Here is a 15,060-nt window from a genome sequence, read left to right as displayed (position 1 = left end):
CCCTCAGTCATCCCTGCTGAAACTCAGAGGAAAGAGTTCTTATATTGTAGATTCTTGGGTAGAATAGGTTACCTTCAAAATACTTGCACTTTCCATGTCTGGAAGACGCAGGATTAATGTCCATCACACTCTGCTTGTGCTTTAACAACAACAAAAAAGACTTAATATTTTAAAATTGTACATGATACTATGACAAAATCTGTAAACTTTCTTTAAAAATTGGGAAGACTGTTCTGAGAGCTGATGAGCATCATTAGGAATGCCAAATACTTAGGTCTTCGGTGAATTCTTTCATCTAGCTGATCATCTGTAGTCTTCAGCATGGTGGCAAATTACCCTACTGATGAGGGATATCTGGTCAAGAGACTTATTAGGGGTCTGTTTCTCCTTTTGCATCTGATCAGAAGGTCTTTTTGGGTTTGTTATTGAGTGGGGGTGGTGTGTATTGCTTCTAAAAGTTTTTGCAAGTAGTAGAAGACACTGTCCAAGCAGTGTTCTTGTTGCTTGGAAACCTGAAAAGGTCTTGATGTGTATGTGAACATATGTGCCCTGGCAGTCAGGAGGTCCAGATCTTCCATATTGCAGAAGAAACATTTCTGACTAGCTTTAATCAGGATTTTCAATACAGTTGTGTTGAGACTGGATTCTCAGTCTCTCCTGTTAAGAGCTTCAGCATTTCTAAATAAGTTGGGTTTGTCAGTTTTTCTGTCTCTGCCCCCTCTCTCCAAAAGAAAAGTCAGGAAATCCTGCAGAAAAACTTGGAACAGTTTTGTAAACTCTTTGAGGTGATGCAGGAACAAGATTAGATTCTGTATTCATTTAATGTAGTTAATATTTTACACATGGGAATTCCCAGAGTTGAACAATGTAAATTTAGTATTTTTCCTTTATCCCTTGAAAAGCAACAGTGAGATCAGGCTTAAACCTCTTTTTGCAGATATTGTACTGTGCATTGGATTATTTTGTTGCCTTTCTAGCTGCAGTAAAAAGCCAGCTATAGTCTGTTTTTTAGATTTTTTTTTTCATCCATGTGAAATAGGAGGACTGTCTGAATGACTTAATTGTCTCATGATCTAGCCTTAAACATTCTCTTATAAACAGACAGCAAAGCTACAAGTAGTGTAGCTATTGCATGTGAACCAGCTATAAAAGCAGGTATTCGTTTTGCCATTTCTATATCAATAAATGGAGAATTAATCTAAATGCATGTGAATTTCAGTTACTTAATAAATGTATTCATTGGGGACATATAATGATTTTTATTTTGAAGAGTTAAGGGAATATCTGTAAACCTGACATAATCTTTGAAAGACAATAGCTGTTACTTTCTTGGCCAGATTTTTTCCACTGTTAACAAATAAAGTATAGTACAACAGCTGGATCTAAGGATTTAATGACTTGGGTGACAGCCACTGTGCTCCAGAAGTCTTCAAGGAAAATGACTGGTGCTGATGTTCAGAGAAAGCCACTCTAAATTCTGAACTCATCTGTTTTGAATGGGGTTTTTGGGTTGTGCTGTTTGTTTGTTTTTATTTTTAAACAAATGGGTTTTTTTCCTGAGGTAGTATGTTTGTTACAATTGAGGACAGGATGCAAAAGCAGAGGTACATGACGAGGGGAGGAGTCTTAATGTATTCCCAGTTGGTCCCTTCAGCTGTCAAGGAAGTCTATCAATGTATTTGCATTTATCTTCCTAGTGTTCTTCCCAAACTTGACGTTCTGAAAATTAACAATTTGAGAAGGTTGTCTGTTGTTCCATGCTGAAAATCAACACATGTTCCCTGGGCCTTCAACAGGTATCTTTACAAAAAACAATGAATTCTGAAACCTGAAGGCTTGCTATGGAGTAACACATGGGCCAGCTCATTCAAGTGGTGGTGGTATTCTGCTGATAGTTTCTCAAATTGGTGGACTGAAAATGTTGGGATTATTTTTAAAATCTCAGCAATGAAGACTTGATATGAGCCCCGCCAGTGTTCCTGTAGTAACAGACAATCATTTATTAAGGCCTTGTGTAGCCCAATCCAAATGGTCTTCACACTACAAGGTCTGTTTCTTCTGTTAATGCTTTTAAGTAAGAATCTCTTTTCTGGAGTGCAAGTTAGAAACTTCAGAGATATTTATTATTATTTAGTTTCAGACTTCTGTGAGAAACTTGCTCTCCAGCCCTGCACAGCCATACTCCAAACTCCTGGTGACACAGAAGTATGCAGGCTTCCTATGGAGGGAAATTTGTAGTTTATTTCTGTGGTGTTTTTCCTGTTGTGGGGAGGAATGTCTGTAGCTCTCTTCCATGGTACTTATTTTGGTGTTTCGCAATAACAAGCCACACAGGAGAAGAACACAGAGCTTTGGTTTTCTCACACTTGTCTAAATATTGGATAGGCCAGCCTCTGTGTGACTAGAGGTGTCAGGTGAAATGGATATTCACAGATTGCATCAGCTCAGTCCAAAAGAAAATTGCCCGGTGTCAGAAGCTGAGTTCAAGGCTTATCTAGTGTGGAAGTCTGTCCTAATGGCTTTCATTTGTTAGGATTGCATTGTTAGGATTCACCACAGTTGGTGGTTTTATACTGTTCTGTCTCAATGAATTTTAAGGTATCTAAATTCTTTCCTTTTTTTTTTTCAGTAATTAAGAGAACAATACATTTTTATTTTGTTAAGAGACTTTAGAGCTTTGACAGACCATCAGGATCACATACCAGTAACAAACTCTTTTCGTTTTGTTATTCCCAAGGGAGTTGCAGTATGCAATGCCAAATTATATTGAATATACCATCCTACTACTTGGTTCTCTCTGTCTTCTTATCCCTTCTTTCTCCAGTTAAATCTAGATATTGATCTCTTCTGATGTTGTCAGACTTGGTTTTTTTTTTTCTTTGTCTCTCTGGAGTTCCTCAGATTGTGCATGTTGTTTGATGCATTTTCAGTAAACAGTGAGTAATTGAGTTGTCAATTCTACTGAGTTTTTCTTAGTTTTGAGGTGAGATATATGAGGTATTCTAAAGCTGACTCTTAATGTCCTCTTACAATATTTAATTTTTTTAAGTTACTTTTAAGTCCTCTGACTGGATTCTTCTAGCTTTCTTCAGGCTTTCCTCATATACTGTAAGATACTTCTCAGCAGATAAAGTAGCTGCCCATATTGTTGTCATTGGATCCTGTTACGGGGAAAGCTGACACAATACTTGAAAGACCATTAAATTGCCTCAGACATGCAACTCATGGATCTTGTATCAAAGATGGTTAAACAACTTATACGTCTGCATGTCTGGGGTAATGGAGGACATACGAAGCCCACAGAGGTAAGCAAAAGGCAGTTGAGTTATCTTTAATGTGCTTTGTGTTCTCCAGATAAAACATTAACATGCCTTAGGACATACACTTGCCTAAATTGACCTTATTTGCAAAGTTGCTCTTCAGCAGAGGCTGTCTGAGTGGTGGTGTTGCGAGGCCATGGATGAAATACAGTTGCGCTGTGAATATAAATCAGTATTGTGTGAATAAATAATTAACAGATCCATAAGCTGTGGCCCTAATTTAAATGTTTGTTTTTCCTCCACTCCTTGAGGCTTGAGCTCACAAGAAACTAAGCATACATCTACCCTATTTCTGAATAGCAGAAGTCCCTAGCAAAGAGGTTGTGAGTTTTTGTCTCATCTGGCTGGATGATTGAAGCTTCATATTTTAGAGCATGTTATCCTAGTGTTGGTGACATTTTACACTGTTGTAGAGTAGCAGCTCTGTAGGATTTTGACTGAGTCAGTCTTAACAAAAATGCCATTTTGGAAGGGACATCCTGCACATGCCCTTCCCTTAAGTCAGAAGTTAAAAATTAAATGACTCTTGCAGTGTTTTGTGACTATTTTCAATTCTGAAAGAGTGCAGACAATATAAATACCACTGTTGCATGAGGGAGACACAGATCAGGCTGATTCCTGTATCTGTTTGCCTGGGAATCCACTGCAGCATTACCTTCAGTTTGACAGGCTGCTGAATTTATAATGATTAAAAGCTTCTGTGTACTAGAAAAAAACCCCCTCAATTATTTAGGATTTTAGTTTCTGCTCTGAGGAAGAAAGAGGTTTGCTTTTTTCTTCAGGGGAGGATTTGAGCTTAAAATTAGTCTCAAGGCTTCAGTTTGCATTTGTTGTGGCAGCAGGTACTGTTGCCTACAGGAAGGTTAGTTTTTCAGACTGGAGCACATAGAGCAAGGTGGTCACAGGAAAGTGGAGTGGGGGCAGTCATTTTCCAGAAATAAAAATGAGGACACAGATGACCCTTTGGCTCTTAGCAGGTTCCTGCTTCTTGCGTCTCCTTGCATAAGCAATCACCTTTCAGTTCTTCCAGAAGGAAAACATGCCAGTAAAATCCATCTGCTCCTCACTGCTCTTGCTGTCTTGTGACGTGGAGCCAGATGTCCTTTACATGGGCTTTTCAGATCTAAAGATTTAGCCTCTGATTTAGACTTTTATATGTGAGATACTTATTGTGTTCCGGTGGCATTCTCAGTGATTGTTGGATTTGGCAAGAGTGACAGGGACAACAGAAACACATGCAGACACTGTGGACTTGGCCTCATGAGGCTGAATTGAAGAGCCTACAGATGCCAATGCACTTTGATCCGTTTTTGTCACATTACTCACATTCCCAGGGAGTGCAGATATGCTAAATCTGCCAGGGTTAAAACAGGTATAGCCCCTCCATCAATCTGATGGTGTCATCAGGTACTGATACGTTTAGCAACCCAGACCGAATTATGTGGTAGTAACAGGATAGAGCCCCTTTGCCCATGTTGATCACTAGTTCTGCCCTTGGAGTCTGAGGGAAGCCAGCAGAAAGGTGCTAGTAAATAAAAATCTGTCAGTCCTTTTATCCTTTGTATATAATTTCCTAATTTATTCTCCTGTTTTCTGGTGCTATTTTCTGTCGTCCTTATCCAGTGTCAAGATAGAAAAAGACCTCTCTGTGATCTTCATGTTAGGCGTGAAATGTAGACAGTGGATATTCCTGGCATGCTGTGTTAAGCTCCCAAGGATTAGCCCTGGCTTTGTACCCTGCCAGCACCAGGCACTAGGTGGCTGTTGTGGGAATACAGACACACAGTGGAAGGTTCTGTTTTCCTGAGCCAAGGAAACAACACTAGCAGATGCACAGCCACAGCGGAGCAGAGTGTACCATGGTGTGACACTGAGCTCTGGAAAGACTACACTAGGGGAACCTCTCTGCAAGTTAAGTCTCTCCTGGGAGCTCTTTAGATGGGGATGGACAGTCCTCTTGGTGGCTGCTGTCAGAGCTCACTGGAATTGGGTACTAGACAAGACTGACATGCAGCTATTGCTTTTGATTAGTGCTGTCAGGTCTACTTCTGCATAAGGCAGATCTGTTTCAGGTTTCTGGGATTTAACAGAATTCCAGCTCTAGAGGCTAGAAACGCATTTTTGTCAAATCAGAAGGTTTTTTACAAATAATATGATAGTGTATCTGTTACAAATAATATGATGGTGTATCTGTTTCTTCATGGCCTATTTCCATCCAAACAAAGAATGGAAAGAAGAGGTGTTAAAAATATTACTTGTGTATCTCTGTAAGAGTAGTTTTGGTCTGTGCTACAAATATTTTGATGTCCATGTAGAGCTTTTATCTGCACATATTTTGCCTGGTGATTCATTCCTTCCTCAATTTCCAAACTGGTTCATTAGATGATGTTTGCCTTCTAGAGATTCTTTGTTCTAGCTCCTTTTCCTAGGAAGAAAGTTAGGTTTCAGTGGGGTGTTTTAACTTCTATGGTTTTACAGGCTAATGAGAAGTTCTTTTGATTTCTCTTGGGCACTATTGCAAGGATGGGGAGAGGTGGCGGGTTGGTTTTTTGGGTGTGGGCATTTTGTTGTTAGTTTGTGGTGTTTTGGGATTTGTTTTAACCCAGTTGGTCTGTCTCCACCTTTGTGAGAGCATCAAACTGGGATGGTGAGAGAATATTTGCTACATGGAGCAGTTCCTCTCTTGGAGAGATGTGGGGGCAGGAGGGAAATATAAAGGAATTCTTGTGGGTGCCCTGGCAAAATGGTAAAATTTGGTGTGGCTGGGTATTCAGTGGTGTTTGAAGACTGACTGTAGGCCTGGTCAGGTTCTCAAAATGCCTTAATTAAGAAAGGATTTGACAACAGTGATCTAATATTTGACAAGATGGGCTAATGAACTATCCTGAATACACAAGGCTTACTGTAGTGTGCTGTAGCAAGCCTTCTGGTTTACTGCTCAGTGTGGTTTCCAAGCATAATCATCTTGCATCCCAGAAAGAAGGCGATGTCTTTGATAGTACTGTTGGATTAGGAAAGAGTCTGGAACTGCAGGCATTTGGAAAGACAGATGAACGCACATTGCTAGTGCCAAAGCTCTTCAGACTAGAAGGAATAGATGAGGTAATGACATGCATGCCCAGCTGTGTGCAGAGGCTGCCCTGGGAACCAAACAAAAACCCCTAATTTACTGTCTTTGTACTTATATTGAATGGGTTTGTGTGCACTGAAGACGTATTATAGTACTTCAGAGTTGGTGGTACATCACTGTGCTGGGAAACAAATACTTTGGTACATGATTCAAAAACATTCAGCGGTGTCATCAGGCAGTGTGCTGTGGAGGTTGGCCGAATGGGTCTGTCTCGGTGCTGGGCTGCAGCTCCTTTGCTGTGCATACAATGAGCTGCTTCATTGCCACTGCACCGGCCCTCTGTGTGACGTTAGAGATACCCAGATACAGCAACAACATGCTATTTTTAGTTCTGGCTGTCTGGTAAATAAGAACTAGTGAATTTAAAGTGCTATGAATCTTGAACAAGTAAGACATGCTATTAAAATATAAAAATTAGATTTGCGGTAAAGAGAAGACAGGTCAGGCACCACTGGGATGAGACCTGTCAGTGTGATTATATTTGATTTGGCTTATACCTCCTTCAGACCGAGTTGCATTACTTGTTTCTGGAAAAACTGTCAAAGGGATGGATGCTGGAGAACATTAGCTGTGGTTTGGTGAAATAAGTGCAGAATCAATGGAAAAGTACCTAATTTTGTTGTCTCTAAAAAGATACGAAGTCTGTGGAGAACAGCTCTTCGAGCAACTCTAAAGAAGTAAGAGATGTCACTGTCTTGTCTTCTGCATCCGCTGAAAGGTACTTGGGTGGTCCCTGCTCAGTGGCTGCCTAGTAAGGCAGCTACTGACCTCAGGCAAAGTAGTGAAATGTTTCTTTTTGCACAGGAAAGTGGCCAGTGCATGTGTTTATAGTCATGGTTGTTTGCAAAAATGCGACATTTTCTAATCGGTAAAACAGTTACTCCTCTGTTTTCTAGTTTCTAAATTTATTTTAATTTTATTTTTGCCAGTGGCAGCGAACTTCACCAAAGTATACACAAAACTTGTGAGCTCATTAAATAGAAGAAATTTTTATATGAGAGCTAATTAAATATGGAAACAGCATCTATGTTGTAGGAATTCTTGCAGCACTGCTTGTTTGCCTCTGTTTGGGTGCCTTCAAAACCCAGCTGGCAGAGAACTGTTTTAATATGAATTAATGCCTGATTCCTTGCTCCTCTGCTGATAAATGGAAGCATCTGCAGTGTTGAGCTGCCAAGCTAAACAGAATTTCCCTTAAGCAGCTCTCAAACACTGAGAGAATAGATGTTCTTAGAGAATAGATGTGTTTGTGGATTTGTTAAGACTTTAAATGTTGACATAATATTTGACTGAAAGAAACTATTTTAAAAAATGCTCTCCAAAAATCCTTTCTGGGTGCAAAGCTAAAATATGCCTCCAGGAATATTCAAATAATGTCCCTTACAGTCTCCAAAGAAAAATTACATGGACTGTGACATTGCTGGATGATATATTCAGCTGCTGAGACCACCCACTTCCTCCTCCTCCCATTTCTCCTTTTCTAGCTCCCAGCCCACGGAGTCCCATAGCAGATTGAGCATCAACACTGTGATGCAGTTCAGAGGCTGTTGGTTTTCCAAGTCACTAAGTCGATTTTATTCTGAGGACAAGCTTTGTTTTCACAACATCTGGTGAGAAGAAGCTGCCAGCAGCATTTATGTGATGGGTATCTGCTTTTACTGATGTTTTGCTCGTCTGTGCATAAGGAATCAGAGCAAAGGAATGGAGACTTGATTATTTCTTCAAGCCTGTTTTCTTTAACAAGAATTGCTCACTTCTGCCAGTAGCGATTAAAAAACATAGTATGTGACAGTACATGGAGGCTATTTCTTGCTTGTTTATCTTCCAATTGCACTGAAGACATGTTATGGTCCCCGAAATTTTCCTTATCCAACATGCGCGTAAGGCTGACAGCAAAGGGGTTGCTCCGAAACATTCGTCTACCTTCTGGCTACAAGAAAAGCACTGTTATATTTCATACAGGTTTGTGCATTTTTAATATGATGATCAGAGCATGCATTGAGGGAATATCTTGTTTACTTTAATGGTGACTTATTTTTAGTAAATAAGAACTGTAGTTGGCATGAAAGTTTTTAAATTTCATACAGAAGTCTGACTTTTGAGCGAAGTGGTTTCATATTCTAACTGTGTGTGTGTGTGCACCTGTGCTGAGCTGCTTGTTTGGAAAATGGTTATTCTGTTTATGAAATGTAAATTGGAATTTGCTCTTTCTTTGCACAGTTCCAAAAATAGTATCAGGAAGTCTGTGCTATTAAATATTTATTTAATCATTTTAATGGTTATCTTCTGGGAGCACTGTCTTTTCTATATCGTGATGGGATGCAAGGGGGAAACAGGGAGGGAAGCAGAATGAATATGGGCTGTCACAATGTAGCTTTCTGACTATGTGAAATATTTGAATACTTACCTGTAGATATGTCATCATACATGTTGTGGAACAAGCAAACTTTTGTGCCCGCTTGTGTCGATTCAAACCTGAAAGGTAAAAAGTTTTGAGACATTCAAGATGAGTGTGGGGGTGTTTACTTCACACCCATGCAGACACAAAACACAACAAACAAACAAACAAACAAATTACAAAATTCTCAGCTGCATCTGACCTGATTTTCATCTTCAATGGCAGGCAAAGCAAATAAAGCAAGATTATGGAAGCTGAGCTTTGTTCCAGGATATACATGTGTTGTCTTGGGGGAGAGTGGCAGTTGTTTGTTTCTTTGAGCTGGGATATGACACCTAGAGAAACTGATGGCAGTTGCATGTTACATAATATTATCTCTACTGCACTGTTTGTAATTTTCTTGCATTTTACTTAGAGGTGAGCAAGCAGCTACTAAACTAGTTTTGCAGAAGCTCTTCCTCTTGGGGATTTCCTTTCTCACTTGAATACCACCCTCTCTGCTCTTATTGTTTTGGAGTTCAGTGCTACCAGTCAGCTTTCCTTACTGTCCTGGCTTTTCACATAGCAGCTTAAACCATTTGCCTTGTCATTACTTATCCTTGCCAAAGTAAATCCAGATTCTGAGTTCCTCCTGGATGATAAATTCATTTATGAACATAATACAGGACAACTGTCCAAACATAATACAGGCTTCTATTTGCAGGTTGCTTGCGTGGCTTTAAACTAGGATTTAAATACCTTGATGCTAAAAATCCTAACGTAAAGGATGTCTTTGTGCACATACCTATGTTGCTAACAATGTGAAATGTCCACGAAATACATAATCCAGGGACAAAGTTCCTAAGAGAGAAGGCAAGGGGAGATGATGTTCAGTCTTTCAAATGTTCGTTAACTGCTACTGAACTTTGTGTAATTTTGAAAAGTAAAAATAGATTTCACTGCACATATCAAAGGAATTTAACAAGTATAAGAACCAATTTGTTGTTTTATTTCATTTGAGTGGATGTGAAAGCAAAACCTGTCTGCAGGATGCCTCTGTGAAATACAATATGTAAAATAGATTGCAAACCCTGTGTTCTAGTTAAGCAGCACTTCATTAAATAAGTGCTGAATAGACCTTCTGTGTGTTTCTCTATGTGTGGTATGTACAGGCTAATGGTGCCAGATTGAAAGCTTAGACAGGTTTTTGCCTGCTTTCCCCGTTCTCCTTTCTTGTCCCTGTGTCTTGTAGGAAGTCAGTGTGTTAGCAAAAAGCTGACATATCGAGCTTTGGTTAGCTAGAGCTGAATATACCAAAAAAGTAGGGCATCTGAAAACCAGGTCATATTCTGTAATGGAGAATGCAAGTATGTATAGATAATACTGTGGGTTTTGAAACAGCGGAATGCATTGAAGCTTGTTAGTGATTATTTCAGGTTCATAAAACTCAGCAGCAGCACATCAGGCAGTGTGTATCACAAGCGTAAAAGGTTAATTTTTTTTGTTTGTTTGTTTGTTTGTTAAATGCCAGGAGGAGCCATATTTGGTTTTGCAACACCAGGGACTGTGTCAGTAAATATGGGAAGGAGTAACTGCAAAAAGGAACTTCAAGGTCCATGTAGGAACATGTATATGTATGAGTGTTATGTAATGGTTTTGACATAGATTGCACTTTTAATAAGCATTATCATGGATTTCATTCTTTGCTCCCTTTGATCGTAGCATAGACCAACTGTCTTGTATGACTGTAGAGCATCCCTGAGATACTTAAGGCAGTTGTAGAAATGTAGAGTTTTAAAGTAATCTTGAGCACAGATCAAGTTGGATTCTTCTGTTGCCATATCCTGGCTGACAGTTTTTGGTGCACTAAAAACTCAGTGAAGTTAGAACGTAAGCACTGTTGGGAGGAAGAGGATGGAGCTTGCTTTTGGGTTTTCATTCTGACTTCAGGATATTTCGCAGCAGCCTGATGCAGTTTCTTCACAGTATGGAGCATGGCTGGGCATACAGTTGTTCACACTGGGGTTAAGTTAGTCTAGGTTAGTCATTGTACTTAAATGGGTCCTTGGGCTGGATGTGTTTGCACTTAGACACCTCCACATGGATGAGATGTAACTAGAGTAATTCAGATACATTGCAGTGTAAGCATGCAGTAAGCAATTCAAGGGAAGCCAAATAAAATTAGATAATTTTTTTTCCTAGGAATGGAATAAATCCAGATGAAATTTGCTGTAAAATTCAAAGTGTTTCTTAAGATCTTTCAGCTTGTCGTCTTGTGTCTAACTTTCATGACTACATTGCTTCAAGGTCATGATATCCAGAAGTTTCTTTTCTCTTTAAATGCAGGCAGACATCAAAGTGTCATTTTTCTCAGCGACTGGAAATACAGTACACTTGCATTGTTAGCTGTATATAATGAGTGACCTCTTCAGCAAAACAAAATCCTGTAACCTTCAGGAAATACTTTACCCATCCTTTGGCTTCTAAAGCTTACTTGTAGCAAGGAACTGCAAAAATCTAAACACTTCAGAATGGCATAAACATGGCAGATATGAATTAAGTGGGAACCAGTCTTTCAGTGATGATGAAATATTATATTTGCTTCCTTTATTGAACCATTTAGGATGCTTACCAAAGGATGACTAAAGTGCTGTTATGTTCTTCATGCATCAGTGGTGTGACCAAGCAAATTATCTCTGTGTAATTCTGTATAAACCATGAGAGAAACACATTCTTTTATGAATAATTCAGAATAGTAATTTGGAGTTGTTTATTTTTTCTTTTGCATAAAGATAAAATTCCAAACAAGAAATTAGTTTTGCAAGTGGAGAGCAAAGCTCTTGTGCCTTTTGTTCAGAGTTTTTCAAGGATCGTATTCTGTTTTGTCTCAAAATGTTTTCATCCAGCCCTTCTTGCAGCTTTTCCTCTCTTTCCTTCCCCTAAGCAAACTGTACTTGATGCTTTTATCTCACTGGTGACTTCTGTTGCTTACTAAACTTGTCATTTCAGCAGTACCAGTTTTAAAAATTTCTTTGCTAATAACAAGGAAACATCACAAATGTGTTTATTTGAGCATTTGACATCCTGTTTCAGTATGATTTCTTCCCTAAGTCCTCCTTCAGATCACATTGGGAACTATAAAATTACTTCTGTGCTTTGCAAAGCAGTGCTCTTAAAGGACTTTAAAAGCCTCGGGTGTTGCTGTTCATATGGCGCTTTTTTTCCCTCCTGAAGAATAAGTGAAGAACTGGTTAATGTCTGACACTACAGTTTAATATAGAACCATAGAAAGTTATCCAACACACTCAACCCTATTAAGTATTCTGAATCTGAAAGTCTGATGGAGAAATTTTATACAGGACGAGTATGTTAAATATTTGTGTCACCAACCAAGGAAAAAAATAGTTCAGAACTAAAGCCAGCTTATCTGTTCTAAGCAAAAGAAGTTGAATAGCTGGAAACCATTTGTAATGGGGGATTTTGAATTTAATCATGTTCCTGTTTAAGTCAATGAAATTCTGCTCCTGACTTAATCTCTTCAAGACTGGGTACTAAATGATCTGCCTGATGTGCCTGATTTCAGTCTTAATAGGTCATAGTTTCTGTAGGCAAGTAGGTGATAGCTAAATGGAGATTCTTATTTTCAAGTGTCAGGGCTCTGTGTTTTGGGGTTTGTAAGTACAGTTTGTGCTCTGTACAAGTCTCATCCAATGGATGCATTTACAATAAGTATAAAATGAGGATAACTAGTATTTTCAAAGGAAGCCTGGATAGCAGGAAGGAACTGCCAAACCCGACCAAAAAAAACCCCAAAAGAAACCCCACAACTCAACCCAACAAAAAATGTACCAAAGTCAAAACAATAACTTACATGTGATGTTAACATTTAAACTGTGCATATATTTAATAAAGTATGAAAGTGAATGTAAATGGGGAGCTTTGCCTCCAAAAATCTTTGGAGAAAGAACAACTGGTGTGCTGTGGAAAGCAGATGCATGGCAACTTGCATTCTGGTTTCACTGTAGGAAGTGATGTTGTTTTTTGTTATTCCTTCACTTAAAGGGATTAATTATATGTGAAGGATGCCTCCAGTATTTGCCAATATGAAATAAATAGAATTGTTGCTTCCAGCTCAGCTTCACAGAAGAGAAGTTAATTGGAGAGTAAATAAAAAAGACATAACAAATTATGGTATTATGTGCTAATACCATTGCATATTCTATGAGTACTTTTGTTCCCACTTGATATGTCTAATAGGTGAAAAGGGTCTGGCTGCAAGTTCTATTGCTGTGAAGTAGGTTAGAGTTTGAAAATGATAGGCAGCTACAATTACACTTAAAAACCTGAACAGCTTCTAAATTACTTTGGGGGATTTCCAGTGTGGTAAAACCAGGCTTAAACTTTTAAAAGGTGCCTCTACCAGTTTTGCAGTTTGTGCAGATGTATCTGTTACCATAGTAGAAATGGCTTGCAGGATTCAGATAAACAAAGTATTACTACCTATTCAGTCCTTCTAATTTGAACTTTCTAAAACATAAAGCAATAGCTTTTTTTGAGGAACATGATACCATGAAATTTCATTGCTAGAATACAGTGTTTCAAGTATTTGCAGCCAATTGCCTCACTGCTGTTTTGTGTTACCCTACTTTCTTTGTTGGCACAGAGAACTGTGTTGTGTGAAGATGAAAGAAATTTCTTGCATCTCCAGTTGATTTCATCATATGTTAAGTAATGTGGAGGCAATCTTGAATAGATTGGGACCACACTTACCACTCTCACTGCCATGAATGTCAGGAGGTGACAATTTCTGTATAGAGATTGGCTGTTAATTTGGTGTTGTGTAATGAAGCAGCATCTCCACTGTTTTTATTATTTCAAAAAATTATAATCTGAGTGTTGCAATACATAGGAATAACCTAAGTCCAAAGTTGATGGATTTGATGCCTTTAGGAAAGTACTGGTGTTTCAAACAGCTTTTGACTCTTTCACCAAATATCATGCCAAAACCTAACTTATTTAGAAAATTATTTTCAAACAGACTCCCAATGGAATAGTGTTGTTATCAGAAAGGTTTATTTTTAAGGGGAGGTTTAAGTAATGAATTTTAACATGATAATATGGTCAACTACTGCTGCAGAATTATTAATTATTTATTAGCAGTATCACCAGCACTTTTCTAACCATGTCCACCAACAGTGCTCTTTCCCATTACTTTTATGGGTTATGGAGTATTGTTTCTGTTCTCTGTCCTACAGGGAGAAGAAAATAGCATTTGATCTTTTGAAAAATGAATGTATTGGCAGTGTAACTTACATCTCTAAATAGTGTAAAAAAAAAAAAAAACAAACCACATTCAATTTAGTTGTCCAGGTACTCAAGTGTAGAAGTAAGTCACCTTAAATAACCTGGGTTGTATCCGGATGTGATGTTTCTTTACAGTTGCTATTTATTAGCCTTTCATTGGTATAATCTTTACTGATGTCTAGTAGTTGTAGCAAGAGTACTAATAACCTTGATTCCTGTGTTCAACTACTTTTTAAATGTAGTTTTGCTACTTCTTGTCATGATAGTGTGATGCTTGTGCATTTATAGCAAGTAGAAGATCTTCCTCAGGATACTTGTGTAAACAGTCTGTATGTGACGTTATGGAAATACTTCTAGTTAGGCAGGAAATAGGACTGCTGGGAACATCTGTGGTGAAATTCCTTTAATAAAAGCTCATCTTTTTCTTAAAGAGAATGAACAGTCTTTCACTAGAAAAGTCAAGTGTTACAAATAATACTCATTAACTACTTCACTTCTGTAATAACAATTTAAGACTCTGAGATATTGCTTACATTAGAAGCACCTAAATTATTAAAAATCTTATGTTTGTATTTTTTACAAGAATAGACTTTGTGCTAAGCCTTTTCAAATATTTGAAGTGGTAAAACAGGATTATTGGAAATGCTTTCAACACAAGAATAAGTGAACTTTCTTACAAAGCCTCTCGCAAATTATTCCATTCCATATAAAACAGAAGGCTATAAAACTTTGCTTTTCTTAGCCATGAGCATGGGCCACTTGTATAACCAATATAAAATCATGGCTTGCTTATTTCTACAAATGTTACTGTACAATCTGCTACCTGCTTAATTTGTTTATCAAGTGAAGACATTTTGCCAATTTAAAAGAAAAATGGTCCCCATATGAAATGAGTAGCATAACCTTGTTAAACCTGTGTTTCTTTATCT

General features: G+C 38.3%; 1 protein-coding gene across 8 annotated transcripts in view; it reads left to right on the top strand.

The window, feature by feature from the left end:
- The window catches only part of MTUS1 (microtubule associated scaffold protein 1), a 132,995-nt gene that overhangs the window by 67,420 nt on the left and 50,515 nt on the right, over nt 1-15,060 (top strand). Inside the window, exon 1 of one of the 8 annotated variants that reach the window (XM_032686989.1) lies at nt 7,954-8,412. The exons of 6 other annotated variants lie outside the window; for them this stretch is intronic. In XM_032686989.1, coding sequence (XP_032542880.1) covers nt 8,292-8,412 — 121 coding nt within the window. In that variant the 5' untranslated portion in view covers nt 7,954-8,291. Of the gene's footprint in view, nt 1-7,953; nt 8,413-15,060 lie in introns of those variants that run through there. One more of the 8 variants, XM_032686990.1, reaches the window with a different exon arrangement.

The sequence above is a fragment of the Chiroxiphia lanceolata genome, chromosome 4 (genome assembly GCF_009829145.1).
Source record: "Chiroxiphia lanceolata isolate bChiLan1 chromosome 4, bChiLan1.pri, whole genome shotgun sequence".
NCBI classification, from domain to species: domain Eukaryota; kingdom Metazoa; phylum Chordata; class Aves; order Passeriformes; family Pipridae; genus Chiroxiphia; species Chiroxiphia lanceolata.
This window is presented reverse-complemented; position numbering and strand designations above follow the sequence as displayed.